Source organism: Hordeum vulgare, chromosome 2H (assembly GCF_904849725.1).
Source record: "Hordeum vulgare subsp. vulgare chromosome 2H, MorexV3_pseudomolecules_assembly, whole genome shotgun sequence".
In the NCBI taxonomy this organism is placed as follows: Eukaryota; Viridiplantae; Streptophyta; class Magnoliopsida; order Poales; family Poaceae; genus Hordeum; species Hordeum vulgare.
The window spans coordinates 329,304,729-329,319,703 of NC_058519.1; the positions used below are offsets into that span (position 1 = coordinate 329,304,729).

At 45.5% G+C, this 14,975-nt stretch overlaps 1 protein-coding gene and 1 pseudogene across 4 annotated transcripts; both read left to right on the plus strand.

The window, feature by feature from the left end:
• Positions 1 to 746: 746 nt before the first annotated feature.
• LOC123430051 lies at positions 747 to 2,047 on the plus strand (annotated as a pseudogene).
• Positions 2,048 to 3,722: 1,675 nt separating this feature from the next.
• Positions 3,723 to 14,137, plus strand: LOC123426190. 4 transcript variants are annotated; one of them, XM_045109975.1, is made up of 13 exons: positions 3,723 to 3,946; positions 4,072 to 4,176; positions 5,699 to 6,051; positions 6,133 to 6,426; positions 6,742 to 6,919; positions 7,061 to 7,283; positions 8,165 to 8,307; positions 8,437 to 8,726; positions 8,804 to 9,016; positions 9,096 to 9,581; positions 9,757 to 10,401; positions 12,931 to 13,527; positions 13,606 to 14,137. In XM_045109975.1, exons 4-13 carry the CDS (start codon positions 6,157 to 6,159, stop codon positions 13,843 to 13,845), a joined length of 3,285 nt encoding a protein of 1,094 aa, XP_044965910.1. In that variant the 5' UTR covers positions 3,723 to 3,946; positions 4,072 to 4,176; positions 5,699 to 6,051; positions 6,133 to 6,156; the 3' UTR covers positions 13,846 to 14,137. The 4 variants fall into 4 exon arrangements, with proteins under 4 accessions (XP_044965910.1, XP_044965909.1, XP_044965911.1 ...); XM_045109974.1 differs by lacking the exon at positions 4,072 to 4,176; XM_045109977.1 differs by lacking the exon at positions 4,072 to 4,176 and having other exon boundaries at positions 3,725 to 3,946; positions 12,931 to 13,446.
• The last annotated feature ends 838 nt before the right edge of the window (positions 14,138 to 14,975 follow it).

A 14,975-nucleotide genomic window follows, 5' to 3' on the forward strand; every position in this document is an offset into this window, starting at 1 on the left:
AGTTCAGGCATATATGGTGGGTTAAGTACTCCACCTAACAAGCCAGAGGCGATCCACACACTCACGGGCTTAACCCACACACTTACAGCCCAGTTCCTGTCTCCTTACCTATTCCATGTCCACTAATGCACTAGTATCAGGTGTGACAACAAGTCAAATAAAAATTGACATGACAAAACTAAAATGAAAGAACATCTCTGAATTTGACACCAACATCCGTCACCTACCTCCGGCACAACCACAATTACCGAAGAAAAGAATGTTTTTGATGAATAGTGCATAATCTATACTACTAATAAACAATCCAACAAGAATTACACTACAGACACCCCATCAAACGCCCCACAAAAAAACAATCAATCAACACCCCACGATTAATCCCACAGATCTTAATCTAACATCCCTCATTAATCCACCGTCTGTTGGGTGTACTTAGCAATTACAATAGGCTGAACATACTCCACCAACGAAACTTTCAATCAGGCAAGAAAAAAATAGAGGAGAAAATGCGCAGCAACGTCCCCTGTAATCACGGGACCATCCAGCCACCACCATCACGGGATTCTCATCAGGACCGACCCGAGGCGCGACCACGGCGACGCCGATGCCAACGGCTTCGAGGGCGGCTACGGCAGCGGATATGCGGCGCCTTGCCTGGAGGACGGTGAGGGGAAGCAGGCGGAGAGGGTCCGCGGTCCGCGCCAGCCCTACCGCGGAGGGGGCGGCCGCCGCGGGGGCTACTCCCGATGGATCGGTGGGCGGCCACGGGTGCCGGCCCGGTGGTGGCGGTGGGGGCTCCGTCCTACTGGTGCTACAGCTGCGAGCGGTTCGTGCGCACGGAGGGGGACGCCGGGCTGGCCTGCCCCGGCTGCGACGGCGGCTTCCTGGAGCAGATGGACGTGCCGCCGCCGCGCAGGGCCGTCGCGCCCGCCGCCTTCCTCCGACGCCGCGTCGCCGTGGACGCGCCAGCCGAGGTCCGACCACGCCGCGGCAGGCGTGGCGGCGCCTCGGGGGACCGCTCGGGGTCGTCGTACAACCCGGTCATCGTGCTGCGCCGCTCCGCCGCGCTGCCCGGCGACGACGCCACCGGCGCCACCAGCAGCTTCGAGCCCTTCTACGACGACGGCGCCGGATCCTGCCTCCGCCCGCTGCCCGAGAGCATGTCCGACTTCCTCATGGGCTCCGGCTTCGAGCGCCTCCTCGAGCAGCTCGCCCAGATCGAGGCCGACGGCTTCGGTGCCGTCCGCCCGTGCGACAACCCGCCGGCCTCCAATGCCGCCGTCGAGTCCATGCCCACCGTCGTCGTCGCCGCCTGCCACATCGGCGCCGACTCCCACTGCGCCGTCTGCAAGGAGGCCTTCGAGCTGGGCGACGAGGCCCAGGAGATGCCCTGCAGCCACATGTACCACTAGGACTGCATCCTGCCGTGGCTCGCGCTGTGCAACTCGTGCCCCGTGTGCCGCCACGAGCTGCCCACGGACGTGCCGCGATCTGCTCCGGCGGGTGACCTGGGTGCCGCCGACGACCAGGGCAGCAACACTGGGCCCGAGGCTGGCAGTGAGGAGGAGACGACAGTGGGCTTGACGTTTTGGCGGCTTCCTGGAGGAGGCTTTGCCATTGGGAGGTTTGCTGGTGGTCGGAGGGCAGGAGAGAGGGAGCTCCCAGTTGTCTACACTGAGGTGGACGGCGGTTTCAACAATGGCGGCGCACCGAGGAGGATCTCATGGTCATCGAGAGGGAGCCGTTCGTCGCAGAGGGGAATTGTCAGACGCATGTTCGACAACATGTTTGCCTGCTTTGGGCATGCCCATTCGACCAATGCTGCTAGGGCATCATCTTCAAGGTCGGAGTGGAGCTCGGTTTTCACCCGCGGTCTGAGGAGCCGCAACACGAGCTGGAGATCCCAAGATAGCCATGCAGATGCCATCGCCAGGTGATAACTGCATCACACACTGGGGAATATACGATATTAGATGTTGGAGAGCCGCAGATGTTTGCTTCCGTTTGATGTTTTTCTACTCTATATATGAGTCAGTTGAGAGATAAAGATGATTTGTAGAGCGCAAATTGCATGCTGTTTTGTACATAGAGGAGCAGAACTAGAGATGTTGCAATGGAAATGTCCTCCAGTTTGCCTATTCAAGACGGATGGTCTTCCTGTTGCATTTTGGAATATCATTCAGTAAGACAAGTTTTGTTACTGATGCATGCAAGCATCTGGATAGTGAGCGCTTAAATTGTTGGTTGGCAGCACTCAATTGTTTCTTCCAACTCCATCTTGCTCAATGCGACGTGGGTTCGCCCGTTGTAACCATGACTTGTTGGAAGGTGTAGACCATAGCAAAGATTCAATAAAAGCATCCCTCAAGATATTTTCTGCTCTTCAATTGGATATATCATTGTAGTACTGATCAAGGTCACCCTCTCATCCTTGTTTTCTTACTTTCTTCACTTCACCAGGTATACCGTCTTTTTCAGCAAAGGCAGCTGAGTTGACTGGTTTTTTTTTTTGTGTGCGACTCTGTTACTATTTGTCATCATCTTTACGTTCTTGTCAGACTTTCCAAAAAAAAGATGATCACCATTTGGGAAATATCTTCATCAAATCTGTTGCTCCAGGAAAGGAAGATCCAAGAACCTTTTTGATTTATGTGAAGCAGAGCTGCACAACACTTATGATAAATAAATTGTTTTCAGCACCTCAATTATTTCTTAAGGGCTCGTTGATTGTACCGACGACCTGTTAGAAGGTTGCAGATGCTGCAGCAGAGATTGAACAAAACATCATTCAAGATATTTTCTGCTTCAGCCTACATTTTTTTAAGCTCTTCAGTTGGATATGGATATGATTGTATTGATTATTGTCACCTCTCATCCTTCTTTTCTTGCTTTCTTCACCAGGGACAGGACGTCATATTTTTTGTCTTACTCAACAAAGCCAACGAGCTGAGTGTCTTTTTTATGCTCTTTGACTATTGTCACCATCCTTGCATTTCTGTCATAGTTTCTAAAAAACAGAACACCATTTGTGAAATATCTTCATCAAATCTGCTGGCATTTCTCCCAGAAGTGAAAGATCCAAATAACCCTTTCATTTTTATGTGAGGCACAACAAGAGAAGTTTTGTTACTGATGCTAGCATCTGGATATCGAGCGCTTAAATTGTTGGCAGCACCCAATTGTTTCTTCAAATTCCATCTCGCTCAATGCTACAGGGGTCCGCTCTTTGTAACCATGACTTGTTGGAAGGTTTAGACCGTAGCAAAGATTCTATAAAGCATTACTCTACAAGCTTGTTGAGCTCTAAAGTTGGTTATCATTGTACTGATCAAGGTCACCTCCTCATACCTGTTTTCTTGCTTTCTTCACCAGGGATATTATCTTTTACAGCAAAGGCAAAGACCCGGCTGTTTTTGTGTGCTTTCTTACTATTGTCACCACGTAACACAACCCCGAGAGTGGGTTGTATTGTTTCGGTGCATTGACATCGTCAGCACGTTGGAGTCGAAGCATTCCCCTCCCGTTTGGAGCGATGGTATATGGATGCGGGGACCCACTATCTTGATGACAGAGGAAGTGGCAAACTCTCGTCATAATTTTTCCCTTAGCGGAAAAAGTTAGGACAAAATGAACCATGACTCTTTGATATTATGTGCGTTGCACGTGCATGCTCCCTAGTGCAGTGTTAAAAAAACGTATCTCTATCTCATCGCTCTCTATCCCTCTCTCCACCTCACAGACGCACGCACGCACGCCAGGAAAACCAAGAGAGAGAGAGAGGAGTTCCTTTCCTCCCCCTCCTGCGCCCGAACCAACCGTAGCATATTCCACGCCGGGATCCCCTCCCCCCTCCCACATAAACTCATCCCTTCCGCGGAGAGAGAGAGAGAGGAGGGATGACATAGGACAGCATGTGTTCTTGACGGGGAGTCCAATCCAATCCAAGGTCAGTTGTGGATTCCTCCATTTCAATTCCCCGCCAATGGATTCTCCTCTACTCTTCTTCACGTGTATGCGGCATGAGTTGGATCTCGTTTTCGTGGTGCTATGCGCGATTTCGTCTGGTCCTAGATCCGTTTCTTGGGAGTAGACAAGGATGCCCCCGGCGGTTGCTCGGCGCAATGCCGGTCCACTCCGGTTGTTTGATCCCGACTTGTGCGCCTGTTGTTGCAGCGGGTAATGCTTGGTTTTTGATCGGTTACTCCTATCATTTCTGCATTTCATTTTAGATTGGTAGATTACGATGTTCGTACGGGTGTAATTGCTGTTGATTTGTTTCCAGTGAGGATTACCGTCTAGCTCTATAATAAAGCACCTATTTTTGGGAGAAGTTTGATGGCTTCAGCTTCTATTTGGTGCAGTTTTAGGTTCATCTGCACGCAAAAATGTTGATGTTTCTCTTATTAGTTTCTTTTATTATTATGTATTTCCTGTTAGTTTTTTTCTCCTTGACTCTCTTCTTAGGCAATGCAAAAGCATGTGCTGTTCCTCGTGGTTGGAATGTCCTTTTCTGTGCGGGTCACATTTTTGTTTTGTTTTTCTGCCGTTGATCAATTGCTACACCGTTTTATATATATTTTAGCCGCTCATTCCAATATTACTTCAAAAGATGCTCGAACATTACTTAGACTTGCTAATTATGTCGGACCAGTTACTTGAAATATAATCTATACCTTACGTTAGACAGAGTATTTTTTCAATTGCATCATTGTCACCAGCTGAAGTCTAAACCAATCTTCTCTTATAGGTATGAACTGGCATCTTTTCTAGTTTAGTATGAAGCTCAGTTTTGAGTTTTGGTTTCTACGCTTATCTTGAAAAAAATAAGTTCTCTGCCACATAATAGCGGAGTCTGTTGCTTTGTTTGGTAAATCAGATCATTAGATGATATCCAGTTGCCTGGTAAATCAGGTCATTACACAACCTGGTAAAATATTTGTTTGCAACTTGATTAAGATTAAGAAAAGAAGCTGCTGGCCAAAAAGCAGCTCTAGTGTTCTACCGTACGAAATAGTATGACAGAGGAACTCTAAAATGACCACCTGGTCACCTGTAGGTTGAGAAATCTATGTGTTAGATTGTAATTTTTACTATGATCATAATTTTTACTACCATGTGATGATCATTTTTCTATTAGAAAATAAGACTGCAAGAGGCCTAGGGGGATTAATGATTATAGGTCTCTATCGTGTTAGCTACATATTTTCCAAGTTTTTTTCCGTCCGGTTGACTTCTAATACAAATATAAGTTTGCATATGGCCAAGTACTGCTCATGGATTTCGAGTTGCACGACTAGTCGATGAGTCACAAAAAAATGTCAACTCAACTTAGTGTCGACTTGAGTCGCGAGCCGCGACTAGTTGCAACTGCAGGCTCGACTTTTTCCGAGTCGCTACCCCAGAGCGACTTGCATGAGTCGTGACTCGAAAACCATGGTCCTGCTATTGCTGTGCTCTAGACTCTAACGTTAACGCCTTTTTTATGCCGGCCTGTTTTTCATCAAACATTCTTTAGTCTTGCTAGTTAGCAATCTCACTCACTATTATTTTGGCTGTTTGCTAATATTTATTCTACTAATCGATGCTATTTTAAACCGGTCTTGTATCTTAATTAGCCTGTTTCATCATTTTGACTGATCTACTGTCGATAGTTTCTGCATTATGTCCTCTACTAATTTATATTCATTTTACTATGCAGGTTGATCTCTATTCTATGGATGCTTCTTTATCTAGCATCCCATTTGGACATGGAATAGCATCCTAACCTCATGGAACTCTAATAAAATAATTGGGCTCGGGATGAAGATCTAGTGCCATGCTGTCCTATGTTACTTGACTAGTTTTAGGATAGCAGTCTTAGAGAGTGGATGATAATCATCCAAATTTTCTGCTAGTTCTCCTTGCAGAGATAAAACTGTAATTATACCAGACTTTTTCTTTAGAATTGAGATAAATTTACTACTGATTAGTCAAACAGTACCAAAATAGTGTTGCTGTTGTGTAAAATACATGTGGCATGCAAGCAGTTCAGCAGTGGACCTGCCTTTCTAGGTACCATGACATTTTAAACTAAACAAATGCCATTTTCTGATATTGTTGATGGATTACTGATTTGTCTCAATAACCCCATAGATACTTGTGCATTTGAGAAGTACCATGGAGCCTTCAGTATCTCCGCCAGGTGCATTGAAGCATGCTGGTGCGCGCAGACCTTGTTCTGGAAGCTCTATGAAGGATTTGTGTCTTGTTTCAAAACAAGGGTCAATAGCTGAAGTGGAATCTGCTTTGGCCTTGATAAAAAAGAATGGTGGAAGTATTGACGGTAGAAATGCATTTGGCCTTGGTGCCCTCCACCTTGCAACATGGAGAAATCACCTTCCAATCGTCAGGCGGCTCCTAGATGCTGGTGCTAATCCAGATGCAAGGGTACCTTTGTCTTCATTTATGAATTTTCTTATCGTCTCCTTTTCATTAAAGCACCATGCCTCCATTTATCGAACTGCTGGGTTGCTATTGGTCATTCTACAAATTATATGCATTGGCAGAGGAAAACTTTTATCCAGATACTAAAGGCAAATTGTAAAATATGCTCTTTCTTGAGAAAAACATATCCTTAAACGTCCACATTGGTGTGAATTTGAAGTATGATATGTTTGCTCTTTACTTGCTAAATGCAAATTTGTTCCATTATTAAGTATCACACTAATTTTTGTAAATTCCCACTAAATTCCATTTTTGCAGGATGGAGAATCTGGTTGGAGCAGCCTCCACAGAGCACTTCATTTTGGTCACTTGTGCATTGCTGGTGTTCTTCTACAGTTTGGTGCATCCCTCAATTTGGAAGACACCAAGGGTCGTACACCTATTGATCTTCTCTCTGGCCCTGTATCACAGGCCAATGGAGATTCTCCCCATTCAGGTAGCATTCCTCTCTGCTATTTTGGGAGACAGTTAATTTGTCTCTAATTGTGCTCAGTGCTTTGGTACTGGTGTGATTATGTCCTTCTGGAAATTTCTTTAGAATGTGCTTACGAATCCTCCTTACCCTTCTCCATTTTAGTTGCAACGGAAGTCTTCAGTTGGGGAAGTGGAACAAACTATCAACTGGGAACTGGCAATGCCCACATACAAAAACTACCTTGCAAAGTAGATGCCTTGCATGGGTCATACATCAAAACTGTTGCTGCATCAAAGTTCCATAGTGTAGCAGTTAGTTCTGATGGTGAATTATACACTTGGGGATTTGGTCGAGGTGGTCGTCTTGGACATCCGGATATTCGGAGGTAAGCAGTCACACAGTATCTAATAGAACACTTTTTGTAGAAGGATGAAAATGGTTACCTTCACATGACTTTGTGGTAAGTTCTTCAGAGAATGCACAAACCTCAAAACACAAGCACTTGTTCTAGAATTTTCCATACTTCAATTCTCTTAACTTTTTTCTTCTAAATGAACTACCATTCCTTTTTACCTGGTGATCTATGATGCACATCAAATTATAGGCACTTCTCATTTGTTTTAGACCTTTCCATACTTTAGTTCGCCAAAGTAATTTCTTCTAAATGAATTACCATTCAATTTTTTTATGATTTTATAATTTAAGGCTATGTCACCTTCATAAAGTCCATTTGGCTTTGAAGATACACCACCAACTACTCAGAACTGCAGTACATGATGATTAAAATAAATGTGCTGGACATATTTCGCATTAATTTTGTGTAGTATATATACCATGCAGTCTCTCGATTATTTTGTAGCTATAATTTGATTTTCAATGTGGTGAACTATGGGATTTAAATCTACATCATATATGTCAGGCATATATGACTCCAGACTTACATGTAGTGTGGTATGCCGATATTCGTTCGTACTTCAGTTATCTAAGCTCCCACGTGCAATGCACATGTACCTTACTACTCCCTCCGTCCCAAAATAAGTGTCTTAACTTTGTACTAGCTCTAGTATAAAATTGTACTAAGCTTGAGACACTTATTTTGGGACAGAGGGAGTAGTATATTTAAATGTGCCAATGAAGCTTAAAGTCGCTAGCATTTTTCAACAGTAGTTGAGAACTAATGTCTTGGGCATTTCGGTGTTAAAAGTCCCATTTCTCATGCTATTGTGAAGTTTATTTTGTGTTGCTACAACTACCATTTTATTGCAGTGGCCAGACGACAGCTGTGATTACCCCTCGCCAAGTGACAGTAGGATTAGGCCGTAAAAAAGTGAACGTTGTGGCTGCAGCGAAACATCACACAGTGATTGCTACATCAGCTGGGGAATTGTTTACCTGGGGTTCAAACAGAGGTATGTGTGAATGTGTCTCCAGCAATGTACTTCTAAAATTTACAGCAACACAGACTCTGAGCACGCATGCCTTGTCGGTATTATTATTGTGTGCTTATGGCCTATAATAAAATGCTATGGACGGTGCAGAGGGTCAGCTTGGTTACCCTTCTGTCGATACCCAACCAACACCAAGGCGTGTTAGTTCACTCAAGCAAAGGATAATTGCAGTAGCCGCTGCAAACAAGCACTCAGCAGCAGTTGCCGATACTGGTGAAGTGTTCACATGGGGTTCCAATAAGGAGGGCCAGCTAGGTTATGGCACCTCAAACTCAGCATCCAATTGCATTCCAAGAATGGTAGAGTATTTGAAAGGAAAAGTATTTAAAGGTGTATCTGCAGCAAAATATCATACACTAGTGTTTGGGGCTGATGGTGAGGTAAGTTAATATCGGTTCAAACTCACACCAAGAAAATTAACAGACCTCAGACCTGCTGATGTCACCCTCTTCTGCAGGTGTTCACTTGGGGTCATCGTCTCGTGACGCCTCGCCGTGTTGTAATAGCTAGATGTCTTAAGAAGGGTGGAAATGCAAACGTGAAGTTTCATCGTATGGAGCGACTTCAGGTGATCTCTGTGGCAGCTGGAGTGATGCACAGTACTGCTCTAACGTCTGATGGTGCTCTTTTTTACTGGAATTCATCGGATCTGGACTTAAGATGCCAACAGGTTCGGCTGTTACATGTCAAGGTCATCTTTCAAGCTATGTTATGTGTTTGATGCTTACATTTAAATTGCTTCTGCACAGATATTCTCTATGTGTGGACGGAATGTAGTGAGCATCTCAGCTGGAAAGTACTGGACTGCACTGGCTACATCAACTGGTGATGTTTTCATGTGTGATGCAAAGAAGCGTAAGGATGAAAATCCAGTATTTACTCGAGTGAATGGTGTTAAGCGAGCATCATCAGTTTGTGTTGGTGAAACACATATGCTTGTGCTTTCTAGTATTTACCATCCAGAGTATCCGCCCAAACCCAAAATCCAAAGCAAAAAGCCCTTGTCAGAATGGAGTGGTGTGATGGAAGAGTTGGATGAAGACATCTTGTTTAATGATGTCCAGCCCGAAACTGATCTATCTGTAACCAACAGTGAAATGAACAAAGGCATACCCAGTCTGAAGAGCCTCTGTGAGAAAGTTGCAATTCAGTATATAATGGAGCCAAAGAATGCTATACAACTTCTTGAAGTCGCTGATTCCTTGGAAGCCAAAGAGCTCAAGAAGCACTGTGAGGTAATGCATTGCTGTGCTACAGCTTACATATGCTGATATGCATTATACAGTTGTTACCACATGCTGATATGCATTATACAGTTGTTACCACATGCTGATATGCATTCATCCTTTGTCCATGCCTGATTAATTTTCATATAGTGATTTTAGTACTCTGCTGTGCAATGCGATGCAGGGTACAGCTATTCGCAACCTTGATTACATCTTCACAGTGGCAGCTCCTTCAATTATGAATGCTTCTCCTGAAATTCTTGCAAATTTGGAGAGATTGCTGGATGAAAAATCCTCGGAGCCCTGGAGTCACCGCCGTCTTCCCACAATGACAGCTACTTATCCTGCTGTCATTGATAGTGATGCAGAGGGAGATGATGCAGGAGGATTCCCTAGGCTCAGGGACAGTCAGAAGCCTGCATCAAAGTTATATGGAATGTCAGGTTATGGTAACTTCCTTCAGAAAGAAAGCAATGCAGAGCAAGCTGTCTCCAAACAGATCAGGGCAATTCGCAAGAAACTGCAGCAGATTGAGATGCTCGAGGCTAAACAACTGGATGGTCATCAGCTTGATGATCAACAGCTAGCAAAGCTTGAGTCTAGGGCTGCCCTTGAAAGTGAACTTGCAGAGCTTGGCTTTAAAACAGAAGCATTTTCAAGACCTTCAGTTTATGTGCCAAACAAAAAATCTGAGGGTTCTAAGAAACAGAAAAAGAAAATCAAGCAGGCAGCACAATCTGATATTACGTCTATAAAGCACAAGGACAAGGAGCAAAACCACATTAAGGAGCTTCCAGAAGTGTTACCAACCCATGGCTCTTCAGAAAAGGTCTGTGCTCTTCTATCTTTTGATACCAATAAGGTTCATTTTCTTTGGTTCTTTCAGTGTTGGCTTTGTGCAAATGTGCTTATTATTATGAGGTCTATCTCATGCCTGTATTCCTAGCCAGTGAAAAATCTTGTACCGATCTTAAAGACCATACAGCCGAAAATAAAATGATTTGTGTCCTACATTTGAAATTTTGTTTTCTGTGCTAAGTGCCACCTAACTTTCATTTCTATTCATCCACACTTCAATATTTAGTTCTCTATATCATTTTCTAACTAGTCCACAAAAATGAGAAAATTCCAACAACCTCCAACTTTGGGTTTTTGGAAAATATATGGCTGCACCGGCCTTACTGGTGTCCCGTGGTATAATTTTGAACTGGTCGTGTTTATCCATGATCCTAGCTGCTAGCAGTTTTTTGATATATGCTTGGCCGTGTCTTGGTGGATTTGTTTGACTAATTTTTGCACCTTTGCATTTCTTGATACCTAGTGGTGAGAGGCCATGCGAACCTTTGTTCTTTTGGTACCTATTCTGAGTGTTGCTTCCATGGGTGGCTAAGAATTTGATAAGGCAGAATATCTTCTTTCTTTCTTTTACGGATATAATAAATCCAGAACGTTTGGATCTTAGGCATGGCAACCCGAATGTTTTTCATCGCAACTTTAGTTCACTCGAGGTTGACAAACATGGCAATTTTCTGAGAAAAAAATGAACGCAGACAAAGTTGCCATGTTTTAACAACTTAAGTCGCCACCTTGCGTCAACTAAACGTTTGGGATGAAATGCTTAAAATCCGAACGTTCGGGATTTATCGGGGTCCTTCTAAAAGTTAAGTCCAATTTTTACCCCTAAGTTTCAGATTTGTGGCGGGTTATACCCCATATAACAGAAATTCTCCCATTTTACTCGATTTAAACAAACTTCTCATTTTAATCGATTTAAACAAACTTCCCATTTTACTCGATTTAAACAAACTTCTGCAACCTTTTACCGCTTCTATTTTTTTCTGTGTTCTGACTGGTAGCACCCACATTTCAGCGCGGATACCACGTAAACCGATTAATCTGGCCAACCGGCTTTCTTAGGTCCGATTTGTTTTGGTTTTCTCCAGCCACACTAACACAGGCACAAACAGGGGGTCCTCCATGCTGTACCTTGCGCCCTTCCCATCAGTCGGTTTGGCTCACCCTAGTGCCCACCGCCGATGACCCGGGTGTGCCAGTGCTTTGGCAAGGACGCCATGCCTGCGGTGCCACCATCGCTGGATGCCGGCGGAGCACCTCTTTTTTGAGCCACCGCCACGGCCGTGCCCTTTGGTCCCTCGCGCGTGCCGCTTTGCTGCTGCCGGGACCTGTTGTAGTAAAACACGATGTCGGCCAGCAGGAGTAGTGCAAAGACCACAACTCACGACAATGCTAGCGACGCCAGGCACGTTGCTGCTCGGGCTCATCCCGGGCGCTCCCGCTGGAGTCTGGAGGTTTCCCTGCAAAGGCGTCGGCCGGAAAGCATGCGACGACCTACATGATGGAGGTGCTGAAGAGGCGGTTCCTGTTCAGCCGCAACACCACAACATGCAGAGTGAGGCGAGGCTACTAAGGCCATGTTCGGTGCATGGGAGCAGACTGGAGGCCACCACGTTTCCCCTCCTATCTGCCTAAATCGCCAGCTGCGGCGGCTGTTGCAGTCGATTTGACCCCCTCTGGAGTCAGATGCACTTGATCCAGGACGTGGCAGCCTACGATGGCGGCCTCTGGTCGTGGGAAGTGTGGCGGCATCTGGTGGTGACTCTGCGTCGTAGTCCACCGTGTGTCGTACTCCCCGTCGTCAGCGGAGGCCGAGTGTTGCCTCCCGCAGCTCCCTGACGATGTAGCCGTATCTCCGTCCTCGGCGCCGTGACTTTCCGGATGGTGTCGCTGGCTTGACTGTGGCTCTGTCCTCCACAACGCAGTCAGGCTATGCCCTGCCTCCGTTCCCAGACTCCACTGCATCGACGTCGCCGCTCCTGCGGCACGGAGCTTGTGGCCATGGTGACCAGGCGGCCTGGCTCTGTTTACGGGCAACATCATGGTGATCTGACCCGTGTTGGTGGTAAGAACGCCACCTACTTTGAGGTCTCTAGGCCCGTGAACCGTGAACCTGTTAGGCTTGTCGGACGGTGGGTACCACAGGTGCTGGCGGAGCGGCATCTAGGCTCGCCTTTGCTGCTGGAGAACCTCAAGATCCCGACGCTGATGGGTCGTACCCTTCCCTCTCACTGCAGCTGGATCATGGTCATGACGCCAACAAAAATTAGAAGGGGGTAAAACATGTCACAAACATAAAATTGGTTAATTGGAGTAAAATTGAGGATTTTTTCTTAAATGGGGTAAAACATGTCACAAACATAAAATTGGTCCTATTTATGTAGGCATTTCTTTATAGTTCTTTGCTTCAATCATCGTTTTGTTCATTATGGATGTTTTATTTATTTATCTATTAGTATGTTAAAGGAAACAACAGTATTAATAAATTTATATATTCAAGCAGGAACCAGTCAAACCATCTGATGATGGCACTCCGAGTAACACAAAAGCCATCTTCTGTCCATTATTGGACAAAGCTTCCCGGCCGAATTCATCAAAGAAGAAAACCAAGAAAGGTGGCTTGTCATTGTTTTTGAGTGGTGCTCTTGATGACACCCCAAAGCTAAGCTTGCCTACTCCTGTTGTGCCTGTGACACCAAAGCAAGAGGGACCTGCCTGGGGTGGAGCTAAGATAATGAAGGGACCTGCTTCCCTTCGTGATATTCAAAGCGAGCAGAGGTCGAAAACGAACGAGCTGATGACAACGAAAGCAAAAGACCGCCACGAGGATTCACCTGACAGTGCTGGGCTTTTCCGGCTTTCTTCATTCATGCCTGATGCGTGCTCAAGTCCAATATCTGTAACACCTGCTCGTGCTGTTCCTGCTCATGAAGGGGATAAGAGCACACCTCCTTGGTCATCTTCAGCTACCTCACCCAACCTATCACGGCCTTCACTCAGAGACATACAGATGCAGCAGGTTGATGTTAAATTGATATGTATTTTCTTACAGCAATATAACAAAGTGCAGCCTCTGACCAAAAACCAACCAACTTTTGAGGTTAAATTTATATGTATTTTCTTACAGCAATATGGCAAAGTGCAGTTTCTGATCGAAAACCAACTAACTTTTGAGCAGGAGAAACGGCACCATGGTGTTGTCTCCCACAGTCCGAAAACCCGGACATCAGGCTTTGCCATACCATCCCTGGGCGGAGCGCCAGAAGTTGTTGGTGTGAAGGACAACGTACCCAACCGCTGGTTTAAGCCAGAGACTGACACCCCGTCCTCCATCCGCTCGATCCAGATTGAGGAACAAGCAATGAAGGACTTCAAGCGTTTCTACACCAGCGTGAGGATCATGAAGCCACAGGTTTAGATGAACTGCCGTGGAATGGCCTCGATCCCGGAAGAGTTGGTCATCTTGTTTAGGCTTGTCCCTCCCGTTCCAATGTACATTCAAGTGTACAGTCAGTTTCTGTTAACTGTAGGTTCCCTGTGTTGAATGAAGTTCAAAGCTTCTCCCAGCTTTCATTTTTCGTAGCAGAAATCATCTCATCTAGCTGTGAGTACTCATCACCCAGCTTTTTTTCCTTTTGAACTTTGGCAACCTTTATTGAACGATGATCATGTCTGTTACAAGAGGAATAAGAAAGACAGGAGGTTCAGAATGTTTCCTTCTGTAACTGGCGTGCGCAGCGGCATTGCTCTCCTGGGCACAAAGCACTTTGGTTGCCCTGCCGAAAGTGCTCACCATCGTCGCTCACCATGGCTACTGCTGCTGGCTTGAACAATCTCCAGGGAATCACATTCCACAGCCACCGAGAAGACCTAAGAGCATCTGTAAATAAATCTTTATTTAAGACATTCCACTGCTGCTGGCTATTTAGTAAAATAAATCGAGTTTTTTAAGCATCAATCTTTATTTTTAAAGACTAGGTGTCTGCCTAATTAAGCGTCTTCCCTATAAAAATAGGCATTGTACAAAACTAGTTTTTTTAAGCATTTTTCTTTACTAAGCACCTTGCATTGTGTAAAGCCGCCATTTTACAGTTTTGGACCAAAAAAAAAAACTGGCCATTTTAGATCCGTAGTCCATACTGTATTTATTTTTCAACTCTCCCTCAAAAAACCCCTTACCTCAAATTTCCAATTTTTGCCCGCTGTTTACAGTTTTCCTTATCGCACAAAAACGGCCAGTGGGAGTGAAACTTCAGCAAAAAGAGCTCTCGCCATGCACACCCACGACAACTCCTTCGTCGCGGCTCCCGTGGGAGCTCGAATCGAAGCACGGGAAGCAACCCATAGTGGACAAACGCCATTGGATTCGTGTCAGCTGCCATGGAGTTTTGTGGTCCGTCGGAGCGTGTGCGGGCTACCATCAGATCCGCATGCGCGCACGCAACAAGGAAAAGACAACATTCAAAACACATCATGGGCACTTCCAATTTCGTGTCATGCCTTTCGGCCTTACCAATGCGCCAGCCACATTCCAGTGTCTGATGAATC

What these genes read in the sequence shown, in the direction of transcription:
- LOC123426190 (XM_045109975.1), top strand. Translation starts at nt 6,157, where the DNA reads ATGGAGCCTTCAGTATCTCCGCCAGGTGCATTGAAGCATGCTGGTGCG. An exon ending in GTGCTAATCCAGATGCAAGG is followed by an intron (nt 6,427 to 6,741) that starts GTACCTTTGTCT and finishes CCATTTTTGCAG; the next exon opens with GATGGAGAATCTGGTTGGAG. An exon ending in TGTTTGGGGCTGATGGTGAG is followed by an intron (nt 8,727 to 8,803) that starts GTAAGTTAATAT and finishes CCTCTTCTGCAG; the next exon opens with GTGTTCACTTGGGGTCATCG.